Genomic DNA, 18,049 nt, shown 5'->3' with positions numbered 1-18,049 from the left:
AGCGCCCCCTCCAGGCCCTTTCCCTCCGCCCGACAGCGCCCCCGGGGGGGTGGCACGGCACGCCGTCGCGCGCGCCCCGGGGTGCTTCCCCTTCCCCTCTCCCCGGCCATGGCCCCCGCGGCTTAGACGCCTCCGCCGCTGCCGCTCGCAGCAAACCGGGGGCCGGATGGACAGGGCCTCGGGGCCCGGTGAGTACGGGGCGGGGCGGGCGGCGTGCCCCTTCCCGGAGCGCCGGCCCGTCGGGCGCTGCCAGTGCAGGACGGCTGTCTGGTGGCATGCCCGCGTGCTCCTCCGCTTCAGGGGCTCTGAACATCCTCCACAGTTCCCCAGGTTGCCCACCTAGTTCCTTGGGTTCTCCTGCTGTCATTTTGGATTTCCCTAACGTCATTCTACCTCCCATGTTACTCTGGGTCCCCGAAGTTTCGCTGTTCCCTGTTACTCCGGGCCTCTTCCCATGGTATTCCGGGTCTTTTTATTTCGGACCCCCACTGTTACACTGGGATGCTCACTATGACTATAGTCACCACTAGTCCCTTGTCCCGTCACCCTCGATCTCTTTTCTTGTACTGTGGGTCCTAAGTATGACTACTGTCCTGCCCCCTCTTCTCTACCGATGTCTCCAGCTCGGGTGATATTGCTTTTAATGGAGACCTGAGCTTTCTGTGGGGGTGCAAGGACTGCGGTCTGTCGGTACCGCGGATCCGTGGTTCCCACGGTCTTCGGCAGTACTCCATATTTCACCCCTGGTACTCCATGGTACTCCCTCTTTGCGGAGGCTGAGAAGGCAGCAGGAAGGGCGCTTTGCCAGACTCCCTGCCTGTCCTGCCAGAAGGAGGCCCTTGGTCCTCTACAGCCTTCTCCTCCCCTCTGGACCTTCTCCTTGTCTCTGGACGAGCCTCCAAGCCTGGGGCTGCTTGAAAGGGGCAGTACTACTGGGCAAATGTAAGGATGTTGGGGGATAGAATCCCCTCAACCTCTTCTCCAGGTGGCAGCACATTCTGAGTGCTTCTTGCCCCTTTCCCAGGTGAGGGCCCTGCTCAGGACACCTTGCAGTCCCTGAACCAGAGGCTTCGGGTTCAGGAGGAGGAGATGGAGCTGGTAAAGGCAGCACTTGCAGAAGCCCTTCGCCTCCTGCGGCTGCAGGGCTCCCCCACCTCTCTGCAGGGCTATGGCACACTAGCTCCTATGAGGGACAGGTATGCATGTTGGCACATTCCCTTCCTCCTCTTTCCTGGGCCTCCTGGGCGTCAGGTTGATTCACTGTCTTCCCAGCAGCCCTGCAGCGCCCCCAGGACTACCACCCACATGCAGCCTGTCCTTGGTGAGCCGAGGCACCCAGACGGAGACAGAGGTGGAGATGGAGCCATCCCCTGAGCCCCCTTGTCTAAGCAATGGGCCCCCAGCCTCTCAGGGGGGCAGCGAGGAGCCTAGTGGGACCCAGTCTGAAGGAGGCGGCAGTAGCAGCAGTGGGGCTGGCTCCCCCGGCCCCCCTGGGATTCTCAGGCCTGTGCAGCCCCCACAGCGTGCTGAAACGTAGGTGTCTTGTGGCAAAAGTTGGGAAGGGGTGTGAGAATTTGGGGGCGTGACTGGAGGTCATGACCTTCACCTGCTCACTTTGCTCCCATCAGGCCAAGGAGAAATTCTTCCTCCTCTTCATCCCCCTCAGAGCGGCCCCGACAGAAACTCTCCAGGAAGGCAGCATCCTCCGCCAACCTGTTATTGCGGTCAGGGAGCACAGAGAGGTGGGCAAGGCTCCCTGTCAACACACGCACCCCAGGCTCTGGTTCTTTCTTGATTTCCACATCCCTCACCTAACTTCCCTATGTGGGATTGGGGATCTCATTGCCCAACAGGAAGAAAGGCACTCCTGTGGGCACCTGCTGTGTATCATCAGGTCCTGTGTTAAACCCTCCATCTCATTCAGTCCCTACAATATATTGGGAGGTAGGTGGTCTCATGCTATCCATTGCACAGGTGAGGGAGCAGGCTCAGAGAGGGTAAGTAATTTACATGAGATCACATAGCTAGAGTCCAGATTTGAACCCAACTCTTCTTGATTCCATTCCCCTTCCCATTTTACCATATCACAATATACCTTCCAAGATTCCTGGAGTTTTTTCTAAAAGCTGTCATGATTTTCATGGATGACTGTCCTCAGAGCTTTGGTTTGCCCTTTCCTCAGAATGTATCAAGTACAGATCAACTTTCTTCTAGAGAAAAGGGGTAGCTTAGTGACTGCACATAGCTATTTCAGTGTGTACCTGGATGTTCGTGTTAGCCGTGTCTCTCCTTGGTCTCCACTTTATTCTCTGAAGAGATATCATCCAAATACAGGATCTCTGGAATTCACCCATCACTTTTCTCTTCAAAGATAAGAACTTTCTTCCTTATTTCCCAGATACTTGAAAGGCAGGGCTGGTATATATTCTGGATTCACTTTAGCTCTGTTTACAGATGGGGAAATAAAAAGGTCAATAATTATGGTCTGGGGATAGAACACTTGCCTAACATGTGGTGAGGCTCTAAGCTCCATCCCTAGCACTACATGAAATAAAATTTGAAAAAAAAAAATGCTGGGCACCATGGCACACACCTGCAATCCCAAAGGCTCAGGGGCTGAGGCAGGAGGATCATGAGTTCAAAGCTAGTCTCAGCAACTTAGTGAGGCCGTAAGCAACGTTAGCAAAACCCATGTCTCAAAATAAAATATGAAAAGGGCTGGGGATGTGTTCAGTGGTTACGCACTCCTGGATTCAATCCAACAGTAACCTAAAAAAAAAAAAAAAAAATGTTGATAGCCAGAGGTTTGGAGGACTGAAGGAAAGGTCACTGGCCCATACATCCTCCTACAAGCTTTGTGGCCTTGTCTTCTCATCTCATGTGGAAGAAGTAAAAAGTCCCCATCTACTCTAGGCCTGATACCATGAAAATCCCAAACAGGGGTGACTGATCTCTAGAGGAACTGGTTTCTTGTGTCCTGACCCTAGTCCCTATTTTTTTCACTCTTCCAAACAGCCGCGGGGGCAAAGACCCTCTATCCAGCCCTGGAGGTCCCGGATCAAGGAGGAGCAATTACAATTTGGGTATGTACAGAGGGATGGAGGGAAGAAGTTAGGTTACCATGTTAGGGTTTGGGCTGTAGCCCCAGGAGCTGTTTGGGGGGATCTGTGAGATGTGGTGGGTGGAGTTCTGCTCTGGCTTTCTGGGAGGGGGCTGTAAGGTGATGGTTAACATCCCCCTTTTCTCTATAGAAGGCATCTCAGTGAAAATGTTCCTTCGTGGTCGCCCCATTACCATGTACATCCCGTCTGGCATCCGCAGCCTTGAGGAGCTGCCCAGTGGCCCACCCCCGGAGACCCTCAGCCTGGACTGGGTGTATCCTATCCCCTCCAGTCCCATGGGAACCTCCCTTTCCCATCTTGGGACCCTGTGCCATTCCTTACAGTTTCTTCCTGGATCTGTGGGGGGCAGGGAGCTCCCTGGAAATTTCCCTGCCAGCCTTCTGCCTGTTGTGCTGCTAGCCAGAAGCTCTAGCTTCCTCCCTCTTCCTCCTCCTGCTCTTGATCCGACCCTTTCCTTGACCTTGGTCCCCACTCCAGTTATGGGTACAGGGGTCGTGACTCCCGCTCTAATCTGTTTGTGCTGCGCTCTGGGGAGGTGGTCTACTTCATTGCCTGTGTGGTGGTGCTGTATCGGCCTGGGGGAGGCCCAGGGGGTCCTGGAGGTGGTGGCCAGAGACATTACCGGGGACACACAGACTGCGTTCGCTGGTGAGGGGCCTGAGGCGTGGGGATGGTGGGCTTGGTAGGAAAAGGGCTCTGGCTGGGTGTGGAGGAGCAGGAGAGACAGTTGCAAGCAAGGAGTTGTCTTGATTGCTCTTGAGAGAGACTCCCTTCCCTAGAGTGTTTCCTCTCCCACTTAGCCTTGCTGTTCACCCTGATGGTGTTCGTGTAGCCTCGGGACAGACAGCTGGAGTAGACAAGGATGGGAAGGTAAGTAGTGGAACACTGTGCAGACAGGATGAAATCCCAGCCCAGTTTTTCTGCACAGCCCTAACTCCTTCCCCTCCACTAGCCCCTGCAGCCTGTGGTTCACATCTGGGACTCAGAGACCCTGCTGAAGCTGCAGGAGATTGGACTGGGGGCCTTTGAGCGTGGAGTTGGGGCTCTGGCCTTTTCAGCAGCGGTGAGCTGACTCCAAAGAAGCCTCCAGACCCCTATTTCTTGCCCAGGGACTCCACTCTTCTACTTCACCAGGAACCCTCAGAAGTTCTGGTCTTCCTGAGCCCTGCTCAGCCAGTTCTCCTGAGAAAGGAACATATGTCAACTTCTGTCCTCCTCATCTGTAATAGCACCCCCTGCCTAATGACCATGAACCCCCAGATCTCCAGTGCTCTCATAGTTCCTCTTATGTGTCCCCTCATCCTCAGGATCAGGGTGCTTTTCTTTGTGTGGTGGATGATTCCAATGAGCACATGCTGTCAGTGTGGGACTGTAGCCGGGGAATGAAGCTGGCTGAGATCAAGGTGAGGAGTCCAGGTGGCCTCGAGGGTCTTAAGGTTGAGGGTGGGGCAGGTTGGTACTGGTAGAGTACAGAGAGCTCCAGATTTATTTGTGCATTTACTTCCTTTCTTGCTGGGTCACTTGGGGACAAACCTCCTAGCCTCTCTGAGCCTTGGTTTGTCCATCTGTGAAATGGGGACTATGGGAGATCTATCTTCAGGAGGCATAGTGTGATTAATCAGGAGTCATAGGGATTCAAACTCTTAAGGAACCAGGGACTTTTTTTTTTTTTTTCCTTTGTGGCACTGGGAATGGCCTTCTTGGGAGGCCTTTAGCATGCTAGGCAAGTGCTGTAGTTCTGGGCTATATACTCAGCCCAAGTCATGAAGGAAGGGCTGTGCTCAGGCTTCTGGGCTTCTGCAGGCCAGTTGTATTCTGTCAGGATGCAGATTGAAGACTCAAGGAGATGGAAGGTGCACAGGGGTTGGGGTGGCTGAATCTAGTGTCTTCCCTTCAGAGTACAAATGACTCAGTCCTGGCCGTTGGCTTCAGCCCTCGTGACAGCAGCTGCATTGTTACCAGTGGGAAATCTCATGTCCACTTCTGGAACTGGAGTGGTGGAGCAGGGGTTCCTGGGAATGGGACCCTCGCCCGGAAACAGGGTGTCTTTGGGGTGAGATGTGGATGAGTGAGAGGTGGTAAGGTGGGGAAGAGTGGAGCTGGAAGGATTGGTCTGGGTATTGTAGACCTTAAGGCTCCCCAACCCCCAACTGTCCTGTGGCTTCTTGTCTTTGCCCGTCCCTTTGACCCCTCCTCTCTGTCCTTACCCCAGAAATACAAGAAACCCAAGTTTATCCCTTGCTTTGTGTTCCTTCCTGATGGAGACATTCTCACTGGGGACTCAGAGGGGAACATTCTCACCTGGGGCCGGAGCCTCTCTGATGCCAGGACCCCAGGCAGGGGTGGGGCCAAAGGTATGTGATTGGGGCTGGCATCTGGAACATTTTTACCCCAGAGGGTCTGTAGGATCAGAGGAGAGGGTTCCCCATCTTTTTACCTTGAGAGCTGGAAGTTCTCTGGGGCCAGCATGGCAAAGAAGAGAGGGCTGGGGCTTTGGGTCTGCTGGATCTTAGTTTGGCCACTAGTTTTCTGACCTCAGAAAGTCACCTCACTTCTCTAAGTTTGGTTGTCCTGTCTGTAAAATGGGAAGAATAATAGGCACATTGGCAGTCCTGAGGATCAGAGACAGTATTCAGAAGACACTCAGTAGCTGGGAGTCTTAGTCTATTGTGACAGCCTAGGTTACCCTTTTTTATTACTCATCTGTACCCCAAGATCATGACCTCTGGGGCTTTGCCAACAGAGACCTACGGAATTGTGGCCCAGGCCCATGCTCACGAAGGTTCCATCTTCGCCCTGTGTCTCCGTCGGGATGGGACAGTATTGAGTGGTGGTGGGCGGGACCGACGGTTGGTACAGTGGGGGCCTGGGTTGGTGGCCCTCCAGGAAGCTGAGGTGAGGCTTGGACTGGGATCAAGGGTGGAAGGAGGAAGAGGAATGGTTAGTAGGCTTTTGACATTCTGTTACCACTCTGCAGATTCCAGAACACTTTGGGGCTGTGCGGGCCATTGCTGAAGGGCTTGGTTCTGAGCTGCTAGTAGGAACCACGAAGAATGCATTGCTGAGGGGAGATCTGGCTCAGGGTTTCTCCCCTGTGATCCAGGTTGGGGGGCTGAGAGCAGGAGGAGGAGGGAGGGAAGAGGTATTGGGGGAGGGACCGTGGTGATAGGTCATATGTGTTGCAGGGCCACACAGATGAGCTCTGGGGTCTCTGTACACATCCTTCCCAGAACCGCTTCCTCACCTGCGGCCATGACCGGCAGCTCTGCCTATGGGATGGGGAGGCCCATGCACTTGCCTGGAGCATCGACCTCAAGGTACAGCCAGATATCTCTGATCTCTGTGTCACACACACCATGACTCCTGTGGCCGTTCCTTCCCCAACATTGCTTCTCCTTCTGTGCTCCAGAGGCAGCCAGTTTGTACTGGTATGGCTACTCAGATATTCTGTACTGACTGGTAAAAGCTGATGCCCCTAGTGCCCCTGAGCATTGCCCCCTCAGGCCTCTTCTTGATCCAGCAACTGTGTGGTCAATTTACAGCACAGCTGGCGGCCTTTCTTCTGGTGGCTAGGGGTTTTGAGTACCACCCTTTTTTTTGGCTCCAGTGACCTTGCCTCCATCATAGGTCTTCTGTCCCTCTCTTCCTCCGTCTTCTCCTTGGAGAAGGAGGTTTTGAAGTTACCAAGATGGCAAGAAAGTTCCCTCACTAGAAAGGCACCTTGAATTCACCTTCTCCCCTCCCAGGAGACAGGTCTCTGCGCTGACTTCCACCCGAGTGGGGCAGTCGTGGCAGTAGGACTGAACACGGGGAGGTGAGAGGGCCCAGGACTCCTGGGAGGGAAAGCAGGGAGGTTTGGGAAGGATTTCTGGTAAAGGGGATAAGAGTGGCTGAGGCAGCTCAGGAGCCCAAATGTGCCTTTCCATTCCTTGGTGCTTCTCCCCAAAAACTGCTTCTCTTCCCCTGTTCTGGGATAATTGTCTTCACCCTTTCCCCAGCCACTCCCTCATCCAGGCCCAGGGAGTGGAGGAAGTGGCAGCCCAGGATGGAGAAGCAGTGCAATAGGAGAGGCCCAGGGGAGACAAACACAGGGAAGTGACAGGCTTACCAATTCCACAAAGTCCTTGTGGTAGGCCCTTCCCTTTTCCTAAGACTATAGTGGTAACCTCTTTCCTACATCACAGCCTTTTTGAGGTTGTTGATTTGCCACCCCCTACCCTACTCAGGGCCTCTCTGAGGATCCTCACATCCTGCCTTTTCACTTCCCTATCTTCCTCCCCCTCCCTTCCTTCCAGGTGGTTGGTGTTGGACACAGAGACCAGAGAGATCGTGTCTGATGTCACTGATGGCAATGAACAGCTCTCAGTTGTCCGGTACAGCCCAGGTGGGAGACACCCCCACCCTGGACTCAGGTCCTTCCCTGGCCCTTCTCTTTCTGAGTGCCTCTCTTTGCAGATGGGTTGTACCTAGCCATCGGTTCCCATGACAACATGATCTACATCTATAGTGTTTCCAGTGATGGTGCCAAGTCCAGCCGCTTTGGCCGCTGTGTGGTAAGGCAGCTGGGTGAAGGTTGGAGCATGCTAACAATGGGTATACTCACAGGGGTCTGATACATTAAAGGGGTGTCTGGGGATGTGAAATGATGGTTACATTTGTTTTGTTTAAACTCCTGATCCACCTATGGTGCACACCTGTAATCCTAGCTACTCAGGACGCTGAGGCAGGAGGATCGCAAGTTCAAAGCTAGCCTCAGCAACTGAGCAAGGCCCTAAGCAACTTAGGGAGATCCTGTCTTTGAATATATAAAAATGACTGGGGATGTGGCTCAGTGGTTGAGTGCCCCTGGGTTCAATCCCCAATATTAAAAACAAAACCAACCAACCAAACTTGATCCTGTTCTTAGGGTCACTCCAGCTTCATTACTCACCTGGACTGGTCCAAGGATGGGAACTTCATCATGTCCAATTCTGGGGACTATGAAATTCTTTACTGTGAGTGGCAGTGGGGGAGGACATAGGAAGAGGATAATCGGAGTAGGTTTTATTTGTGTGGGGGGTTCCTGGTTGTGATGGGATGAAGGAAAATACTTGGGGCACTCCAAGCAGAGGGGCTGTCATATGCAGAAGTGGAGATGGGGTTAAAGTAGAGTTGGAATTACCCACATAGGAGGAATTCTGTGATTTGAAAAAAACAAAAAACCACATGCAGTTTCACACCATGTGTCTTCTTCCCACAAGGACTTGAGGGAGTTGAAAAATGCACTAAGAAAAGATTGTTTTGGAAAAGTTTCTCAGGGTAGGTGTGGAGGGGCTGACTTATCTAGGGAGAACTCATGAGAAGCTGTTAGAACTTCAGCAAGAATTTAGGGAGCACAAGGGTAGGTTTCACCCTGGGTTCTGCAGGTGTGGGGGTAAGAGGACCTACGCTGTGACCAATTCACATGTCACCTGGCCATAAGCCAGTCTTTCTAGCCAGGCCTTTCCTGGCACTTCCTGACTGAGGGCAGGATGAGAACTGAGTTAGTTTGACTCCCTCTTCCCCTCTCCCCAGGGGACGTGGCTGGAGGCTGTAAGCTGCTGAGGAATCGCTATGAGAGCCGAGACCGGGAATGGGCTACCTACACCTGTGTACTGGGCTTTCATGTCTATGGTAAGCAGGGACGCGGGGACCCAGAACCCTGCAGGAGCAGTGGGCAGACAAGCTGGAGCCGGCTCTAGGCTCAGAATGCTGGGTGTGTGTGTTGGGTGGGTGGCAAGAAACCCGCAGATCAACCCGGGAGGTCCCTCCAGCCCTGGGGACCAGGAAGGATTGCCTGGAACGCAGCCGGTGGGTGGCAGTGGCAGCTTGAGCTCCGAAAATGGAGCAGTTTGGAGTCGTGGGTGGTGGTAGGGAAGATGCCAGGCTGAGGCCCGCCGTTGTGCTAGGCGTGTGGCCGGACGGCTCTGATGGGACAGACATAAACTCCCTGTGCCGCTCCCACAACGAGCGCGTGGTGGCGGTGGCCGACGACTTCTGTAAAGTGCACCTCTTCCAGTACCCATGTGCACGCGCCAAGGTGAGGCTGCTGGGGGCCGCCAAGGACGGGTGGTCTGGCTCCCCGGGCTCCACCACCACTGCAACCCAACCTTTCTTCTGGCCTAGGCGCCGAGCCGCATGTATGGGGGCCACGGGAGCCACGTGACCAGTGTCCGGTTCACGCATGACGACTCGTACCTCGTCTCGCTAGGCGGCAAGGACGCCAGCATCTTCCAGTGGAGAGTGCTGGGCGCTGGGGGTGCCGGGCAGCCGCCCGCCACGCCCTCTCGGACCCCCTCCCTCTCTCCCGCCTCCTCCCTCGACGTCTGATCGTTCGTTGCCTTACAGGACCGACTGGCCCTGCGGCACGGCCCCGCCCTGCCGGAATAATCCCCCAGGACCGCAGGTCGACCCTTTCCTGGGCCGACCTTTTCCTCGACTTCGAGACATTCCCGATCGCGCATTTCCCTGGAGGGGGCAAAAGGCACCCTTGCACACACTGTATAGACCCGCTGGCTGAGCCGGGCAGCCCCAGCCTAGGCCCTGACTCCCGCTGCCTGCTGAGGGGCAATAAACAAAACAAAGTCGCTTCCCGGTGCTTTCGTGGGGCGCGGCTGGGCGCCTCCGGGACCCTGTGGGGTGGGGATGAAGGAATAAAGAGGAGTGCAGAAAGAGTAAGGGAGAGCAGACCATTCATGCAAATAGCAGGCAAAGCCGTTTGCAAATAACCACGCGAAGTGCGAGGGCGCGCGTGTTTCGGGGCCGCAGTCGAAGCTGTAGGGTTCCAGAGAGGAGAGAGTTAAGCTCCGCTCCTCTCCCGCTCTCGGAGGAGGAGCCGAGCTGAAGCGGAAATAATCGAGCGCCGGACCCCGGCTGGCCGAAAAGAGCCGAACCATTTCCGGAAGTGGCCGATCTGTGGGGTCCTGCTCTCCGACCTGAGCCGAGCGCCGGGCCTTGTTCTCCGGATCCGCCGAAGGTGTTCCGGAAGGAGGCGAGGCGGGCAGGGCAAACCTTACCCGCGGCCGGCAGAGCCCAACGTCTGGTGGGACTCGGCGAGGGCGGGGGAAACCGGAGCCTGGCTCGGGTCCGGCAGGAACGAGCTCATTCCGGAAGAAGCCGAGAGGACCGGCGCCGGCCTCGGCGTCCGGGGCGTGAGGCGATAGCAGCAGCAGCGACAGCGCGGGCCAGAATGAACCGCGACGGCTGAGGCAGCGGAGCTGCTGGCTACGCAGACCCCACCGAGATTCCCGCGAAGCGCCATCCCCGCGCTGCGGGCTTCGCCTCGATCCGAGCCCTGCCCCCGCGAGCCTCCCGGACCCCTTTGTGCGGCCGGAGGCGGCGGCGGGAACGGCCATGGCGGCCAACATGTACCGGGTGGGGGGTGAGTACCCGGCGCAGAGGTGCGGGACCCGGGGTGGGAGAGGTTGTGGGCCGGGACCAGAGAGGCTCGGCACCCGGTGGCGCAAGAAGCCACGTCTGGGGCTGCATGGACTGGAGCACTGACCGGAACCGGAACCGCGACGGCGACGCGGTCGGGCATCTGGACTCCCGGAGAGCTGCGGGCAACCTCGACGGCACTCTGAGGGCTGCTTCGGGAACCCCGGGCAGGGAGTGGGCTTGGGAAACTTGTTGAAGGGGCTGACAGTGCAGCAACGCGACGCGAGGGCCAGGGCGACCGCTTGGCCACCTGCGGGGGAGCTGCCTGGAGGTTTGCTCCTCTTGGTGTTTTGTGCGCCTCGGTTAGCAAAGTGGGGGGCGGGGGACTCTGCGCTAGAGTGAACAGTTGCTCGGTTTGCCAACGTGGGTGCAACTCCATCACTAAGTTGTGGGGACTGCAGGGGAACCCTTGCTTCTCATAACTTTGTTAAGTCTTCCATCTGAGTGAAGATCTGATTTTAGAATTAAGTGCGGCAGGGGTGGGGGGCATCCTTGTTTTCTTAGTGTCCATTTCTACATCTCAGCGTCCCTTCTACTTGGACCCTTGTCTCTTTTTGGTCCACTCAAGCTGACTTTCCTCCAGGTACTCAGGCTCTCCTACCTCTTCTGATCTTCCCGGTTCTTCCCCACCCCCTCCTACAGATTACGTCTATTTTGAGAACTCCTCCAGCAATCCTTACCTGGTTAGACGGATTGAGGAGCTCAACAAGGTAAGTCAAGCAGAACCCAGTCCCCCACCCCAAGTGGTCTCTTCTGGGATCTCTAACTTCAGGTGAGAGAGGATCCTATCTTAAGTACCCATTCATATGCATTCATTCATTCATTCATTTGATGTAATCAGGAAAGACTATTGGGAACTTAATGAGAACTTTACTGTTCTCTCTTGGGGGCTAAGGAAAAGGATTTGGAAGTAGGTCTCTAAGTAATTTATTGACTGCTGTTAGTCTTTTCTTTAGGTCTTCCACTTTCAAATGACCAATATTCACTACCACATTTTTCCCCCTCCTTTAGACTGCAAATGGAAATGTGGAAGCAAAGGTTGTTTGTCTTTTTCGGCGAAGGGACATTTCTAGTAGCCTCAACAGCCTGGCTGATAGTAATGCCAGTGAGTGCCTTCATTCCCCTTTCCCTCCCCTCCCCTTGATCTGAGGCCTGGGCATGTCCCTGCAGGTGTTTTCCCTGGTAGTGTGCCCAAGGCAGGGGTGTGAGTTTGGGGGTTGGGAAATGCCCTGTCGGTGGAGGGAGGCCTGTTTTTACACGTTGGGGTTGGAAGCAGGGTGGTGAGACCATGATAAGAGAAGCCGGACTATAGTTTGTGTGTGTGAGAGAGAGAGGGTGGGGGGACAGATGTTTAGATTGGGGAGGAAGAGCTTTAGAGAAGACAGTTTTTAATACAGTTAAGGCAGTGGGTAGTGAGTGTGAAGGTCAAGCTGAAGAGGAAGAGATTGTGAGGAGCCTTCATAACAGGGAAGCAGGCTTATTTTGTAATCACAAGGTGATGAGTCTACACTGAAGGGAGAAAATAAGAAGGTGGCATCTGGTTGGAAAGTTTTCTTGCACTTTTTCTTCTTTTTCACCACTTCCCTTTCCCCCTCCACTTTATTTTACATCCTTCTTTTTTCCTTTTTCCTTGTCTTTTTCTCTTTAAATTCTCATCTTCTTTTAAAATGTTTTTCTTTTAGTTTTCCTTAGCTTCTTTTCCCTTTACTGCTTTGGTTTTCTTTCTTTTTGTTCCTATTCTTCCTAAATTATTTTGCTTTTTCCATGCTGCTTTGGTCGTGAAGAGGTTAATGGAGAGCTGGGCTTACCAAGTTCCCTGGCCCTTTGGGGTTTCCAGCCCCATCTGGCAGGGGCTGACCTTGGCCTTGTCCAATCAGAAGGGGTGTGGGGGGTGTGGTCCCCCTTGCCTTAGTACAGGGTTTCCGGTGCACACAGGCTAGGGGCGGAGTCATCTGCACCCCGCCCCCCTTCTCCCTGAGGTTGGGAACAATGCACCAATGAGCCTGGGCCTGAGGCTCTTCTACCCCCTCCCACTTTGATTGGCTCTTAGCCAGGTTAACCCTTTCCACTAAGGTTTCAGGGCAAGCTGCAGCTCCTTGGGGAGGAAGTGTTGGCACTGGCTTGAGAGGTGCTGTCCTTGAAAGCCCCACAAACTATTATTAGCCAAGTAGAAAAGAAGGGATAGTTAGGGTTGCATGTGATGTTTTAGAGTGCAGAATCTCCTGAAATCTGAAAAGAGGAACTAGTAAACACAACCTTGTGTGATACTCTTTCATCTTACTGGGTTCCTGGACCTCAAGCTAGTTTAGAAAGAAAGAGCCAAGTGTGATATTCTTGCTGGGCCTGGTGTAGCAGTATTTGCGCTTTGAGCAGTGTCTAAATGTTGGTAGCTGGGTATGGGATGCATTTTTATGGCATTCTTTGACTCACAGTTTTTCATAATGAGGCATAAGGCTAAGAGAGAAAGCTGGTAGGTAAGGGTAAGATATCCAGGAAGAGTGAGAACAACTGAGCTAGGAAATGTTTTCTCTGGATTAGAGTTTCCAGGGTGCCTTCTTTCTGACTTAGTTTCTTTTTTCTGCCTTATTGTCCTAGGGGAGTTTGAGGAGGAATCAAAACAGCCAGGGGTATCGGAGCAGCAGAGACATCAGTTGAAACACAGGGAACTTTTTCTTTCTCGGCAATTTGAATCATTACCAGCCACCCACATAAGGTATAGGATGATCAGGACCAATGTGGCCTGTATGTACTTATTTAGAAGATACAGTGGAGGGGGTGGTATATTGGATATGCTGTGGAGAGGGAATGAAGGGCTGATTCAAGGTTTTCTATAACCTGTTTTCTATAGGGGGAAATGCAGTGTGACCCTCTTGAATGAGACAGATATTTTGAGCCAGTACCTGGAAAAGGAGGTGAGAAGGAGGTATTAGAAGATGAGGGAGGGGAGTGGGTGTTGCCCCTAAAAGATAGGAGAAAAGTAGGACAGTGAAGAGGTAAAGGTTGACAGACTGCCTGTCTTGGGAACTCTGGGTAAACCCCACTGCTCCCCTGCCTACTTGGACTACTGCCTTGCTTACCTTTTCTCTCCCCATCACCAGGACTGCTTTTTTTATTCACTGGTGTTTGACCCTGTACAGAAGACACTTCTAGCTGATCAAGGGGAGATCAGAGTTGGTTGTAAATACCAAGCTGAGATCCCAGATCGTCTGGCAGAGGGTAAGCACCAGGGGAGACTATATGACTACTGGGTTATCTAACTCCCATGGGCTCTCTAACATCACAGTCACAGTGATATGTCCTAGGGTATGCAGTGCACAGTCTGTGCTGTGATTCTGATGGAATGGGTCCTTAGAAACCTGAAAGGGGCAGATGGGCTCAGCTGGGATAATTCTGAGAGTTGAGGTGGTTGATAGACTCCAAGTAGGCGGAAAGGAGGAAGGAGGTGAAATTGTGAGTAATCAAGACACCAGTTACTCTCCTTCCTTCTCCCTGATGATGCCATTGTTTGCTCTCCAGGAGAATTGGATAATCGGAACCAACAGAAGATGGAGATGAAGGTCTGGGACCCAGACAATCCTCTCACAGACCGGCAGATTGATCAATTTCTCGTGGTGGCCCGGTGAGGGGTGGGTGGATGGGGAAGATGGGCTGGGGGAGGTGTGGCCATAGTTCTGAGTCCTACCCATTCTTAGAGATGGGCTTTATTTGTTTTTTGGTATGGGTATTTTTCTTTTTCTCCTATGGCTTAATTCCTCAGTCTGTTTGCACCTTCTTTTCTCTTTGACTTCTCAATATCTCCCTTAGAGCTGTGGGGACCTTTGCGAGAGCCCTAGATTGCAGCAGCTCCATTCGGCAGCCAAGCCTGCACATGAGTGCAGCTGCCGCTTCCCGAGACATCACTCTGGTGAGCAGAAGTTGGTGGGTAGTTGGGCTGGCGTGGCTTTGTGGGGATCTGCAGACCTTGGGAATAGGAGAGGAGGATGTCTCAGGAAGTAGGAATATTTAAAGAGCAACAGGCTAGTGGTGCTGAGACTTAAGTTCTTAGCCTTGTCTCTGCTTTCTCTGTAGTTTCATGCCATGGACACATTGCAAAGGAATGGCTATGACTTAGCTAAAGCCATGTCGACCCTGGTGCCCCAGGGGGGCCCAGTGCTGTGTCGGGATGAGATGGAGGAATGGTCTGCCTCTGAGGCTATGCTCTTCGAGGAGGCCCTAGAGAAGTATGGGAAGGATTTCAATGACATTCGCCAGGATTTTGTAAGTGGATGGGGCTAAAAGGAGAGGTGGGAGAGGTGGTGGGTCAGGGAACCCAGACCTGGGGCCAGATACAAGCTCATGTTTCCTCCCCCTGCCCTTCTTAGTTACCCTGGAAGTCACTTGCCAGCATAGTTCAGTTTTATTACATGTGGAAAACCACAGACCGGTATATTCAGCAGGTATGGTCTGGGCTGGGGAGGCTGTACCACATGCTTTTTGCTCACCTCTGCCTTTGAAGTTGATGACATCTTCCCTGCTGAGAGCCTCTGAATCTTCTCTTCTTTCCCTTCTTGCAGAAAAGATTGAAAGCTGCTGAAGCAGATAGCAAACTGAAACAGGTCTACATCCCTACCTAGTAAGTAAGGTGGGTAGGGGAGGATGGCATGATTTCCTTCTCTTCCTCCAACCTGTGCCTTTCTCAGTGGTTGGGGGTGAGCAGAAGGCAGAATCAAATTATAAAAATAGGGGCTGGGAATACTCAGTGATAAACATGTGCATAGCATGCATGAGGCCCTGGGTTTGATCCCAAGGACCAAATTTTTTAAAAAAATTTTATATATATATATAAATAATTTTTTTTTAAAAGCAATCCCAGCTACTTGGGAGGGTGAGGCAGGGTGATTGCTAATCTGAGGTCAACCTCAGCAACTTAGTGAGCCCCTAAGCAACTTAACGAGACCTTCTTTTAACATAAAAACTATAGCTTAGTGGTAAAGATCCCATGGATTTAATATGCAGTACCAAAAAAGAGAGAGAGAGAGAGAGACAGGGTGGAAATGAATGAATTCTTTTCCTTGACTTCTTTCCCCTATTTCTCCCACTTTTTTCATTAGCACTAAACCAAACCCTAACCAGATCATTTCTGTGGGTTCAAAGCCTGGTTTGAATGGGGCTGGATTCCAGAAGGGCCTGACTTGTGAGAGCTGCCACAGTGAGTTTCAGGGAGGGACAGGGATGCTAGGGGTGGGTGGGAGGCCTGCTCTAGCCCAAGAGTCTAAGGGGCTCAGGTAGCATGTTTCCCACCAGCAATTTCCCCTTTCCTCTCCATGCTCCTATAGCCACACAGTCTGCCCAGTGGTATGCCTGGGGCCCACCCAACATGCAGTGCCGCCTTTGTGCTTCCTGTTGGATCTACTGGAAGAAATATGGGGGACTGAAGACCCCAACCCAGCTTGAGGGAGCTGCTCGGGGCACCACAGTAAGGATCAATGGGAGGGACAGGCAGAAGAGAGCAGTGAACATAGTGATATAAGCTTGAGGCAAAGGCCAGAATACCCACCTGCTTCCATGGGGATGGTTTGATGGGCAGGGATACTTGATAGTATTGGGCAGCCCATTATATTGGGGTGTCAGTAAAGAGATCAGATGGCTGTGTGTGGCTCATGCCCATAAATCCAACTACTCAGGAGGCAGAGGCAGGAGGATCACAAGTTTGAGGCCAGCTTGGACAATTTAGCAAGTCCTTATCTCAAAATAAGAAGGGTTGGGGATATAGCTCAGCAGTAGAGAGTTTGCCTAGCACATGAGAGGCTCTGGATTCAATCATTAGTACTCCAAAGGAAAAAAATACAAAAACTAATCAACCGAACAAAAAAGATCAGGCAGAAATAAATTGCGCTCTGCAGGTATTAGAAGTAAAAAGGGATCCTTAGTGCCAATCTACAGTCTCCCTTTTTCCTATGCCCTTCCTCCAGGAGCCACACTCGAGGGGACATTTATCCAGACCTGAAGCCCAAAGTCTCTCCCCCTATACTACCAGCGCCAACCGGGCCAAGCTGCTGGCCAAGAACAGGCAGACTTTCCTGCTCCAGACCACGAAGCTGACCCGTCTTGCCAGACGAATGTGCAGGGACCTGTTACAGCCAAGGAGGGCTGCCCGACGACCCTATGCCCCTATCAATGCCAATGCCATCAAGGCAGAGTGTAAGGGCATGAGTGGCCGGGCTAGTGGTGGGTTCAGGGGTGCTCTGGCTAGATACCAGTGTTTCTCTGGTAGTTTAATGACTGTAGAGATAGTAAGCCACGGAAGTTTTATTATTATTATTTAGGAGATTAGACCTGGTTCATGCCCCAGAAGATGTCTGAATAACAAAACCCCTTCAGAATTTTTCTTCTTTTGTCTAGGCTCCATTCGACTTCCTAAGGCTGCCAAGACTCCACTGAAAATTCACCCTTTGGTGCGGCTGCCCCTGGCAACTATTGTCAAAGATCTGGGTATGGGATGGGGAACCAGACTGGATCCAGGGTGTGTAGAGGATATGGACAGTTAAGAGTGGTGTCAGGCTCCCAGTCCTACTGTGACCTTTCTTCCTACATTTTTCTTTCCCACTGATTCCAAGAGATTTAGTCTTAACCGACTATATACTTTTGTGGGTGTGTATTTTATTTCTTTATTTTTGTGGTGCTAGAGATGGAACCCAGGGCCTCATGCATTCATGTTAGGTATGTGTTCCACCACTGAGCTACAACCTCAGCCCTATAATGCTTTTTCATATCTATAACCTGATTTGATAATATCATATTCATATGATTGGGGGGGGGGAATATTGTTAAATAGCTTCTCAGAGCATTCCCCCAACATTACTTTTGAGAATGCTTAGGCAAACTGCTGGCCCAAAGAGATGGAGGTGAGAAAGGGAAATTACATAGGGAGAAGGTATGAAATTTCTGTTTTATTTATTTATTTTTCCTGACAGTGGCCCAGGCACCTCTGAAACCAAAAACACCTCGGGGCACCAAGACACCAATCAACAGAAACCAGCTGACCCAAAACCGGGGCTTGGGAGGAATTATGGTGAAACGGGCCTATGAGACTGTGAGTTGAAAGACTGGCGTAGGCCAAGCTGAATTGAGTGGACTTTTGTTTCTGATAGGAATTGGAGGGGAATTCCTCCCTCATTGCTCTGTTCCATCCTTTTCCAGATGGCAGGGGCAGGGGTCCCCTTCTCTGCCAATGGAAGGCCTCTGGCCTCAGGGATTCGTTCAAGCTCACAGCCAGCAGCTAAACGTCAGAAACTAAACCCAGCTGATGCTCCCAATCCTGTGGTGTTTGTGGCCACAAAAGATACCAGGTAGGGATTCCATAATGAGAGGGGCTGAGAGGTTGAGTACCCAGTTTGTTGGGTATGGGAAATAGGAGTTTCTGAGCAAGACTAGCTCCAGGAAGACTAGATGGAAAAAAAGAGAAAAAGACAAAAAAAAAAAAAAAAAAAAAA

At 52.4% G+C, this 18,049-nt stretch overlaps 2 protein-coding genes across 5 annotated transcripts; both read left to right on the top strand.

Moving 5' to 3' along the window:
• Eml3 (EMAP like 3) lies at window positions 1–9,729 on the top strand. Of its 4 annotated transcripts, none has more exons than XM_048788997.1 (22): window positions 1–188; window positions 1,025–1,196; window positions 1,276–1,533; window positions 1,629–1,742; window positions 3,016–3,083; window positions 3,252–3,375; window positions 3,600–3,770; window positions 3,923–3,992; window positions 4,075–4,185; window positions 4,430–4,525; window positions 5,020–5,175; window positions 5,335–5,476; window positions 5,866–6,017; window positions 6,100–6,225; window positions 6,308–6,439; window positions 6,869–6,936; window positions 7,418–7,506; window positions 7,578–7,675; window positions 8,029–8,116; window positions 8,676–8,774; window positions 9,050–9,180; window positions 9,267–9,729. In XM_048788997.1, the coding sequence occupies exons 1-22, from the start codon at window positions 167–169 to the stop codon at window positions 9,468–9,470; spliced, it is 2,691 nt and encodes an 896-aa protein (XP_048644954.1). In that variant the 5' UTR covers window positions 1–166; the 3' UTR covers window positions 9,471–9,729. The 4 variants fall into 4 exon arrangements, with proteins under 4 accessions (XP_048644954.1, XP_048644955.1, XP_048644953.1 ...); XM_048788998.1 differs by having other exon boundaries at window positions 1,273–1,533; window positions 3,255–3,375; XM_048788996.1 differs by having other exon boundaries at window positions 1,273–1,533.
• A 142-nt stretch (window positions 9,730–9,871) lies between these two features.
• Mta2 (metastasis associated 1 family member 2) lies at window positions 9,872–17,930 on the top strand. Its single transcript, XM_015478078.2, has 17 exons — window positions 9,872–10,521; window positions 11,220–11,287; window positions 11,589–11,682; window positions 13,173–13,290; window positions 13,426–13,489; window positions 13,676–13,793; window positions 14,094–14,196; window positions 14,382–14,481; window positions 14,646–14,834; window positions 14,939–15,013; window positions 15,131–15,189; window positions 15,668–15,765; window positions 15,893–16,032; window positions 16,529–16,757; window positions 16,959–17,048; window positions 17,531–17,649; window positions 17,757–17,930. The coding sequence occupies exons 1-17, from the start codon at window positions 10,494–10,496 to the stop codon at window positions 17,907–17,909; spliced, it is 1,845 nt and encodes a 614-aa protein (XP_015333564.1). The 5' UTR covers window positions 9,872–10,493; the 3' UTR covers window positions 17,910–17,930.
• The last annotated feature ends 119 nt before the right edge of the window (window positions 17,931–18,049 follow it).

This window comes from Marmota marmota, unplaced genomic scaffold, assembly GCF_001458135.2.
Source record: "Marmota marmota marmota unplaced genomic scaffold, marMar, whole genome shotgun sequence".
Taxonomy (NCBI): domain Eukaryota; kingdom Metazoa; phylum Chordata; class Mammalia; order Rodentia; family Sciuridae; genus Marmota; species Marmota marmota.
This window is presented reverse-complemented; position numbering and strand designations above follow the sequence as displayed.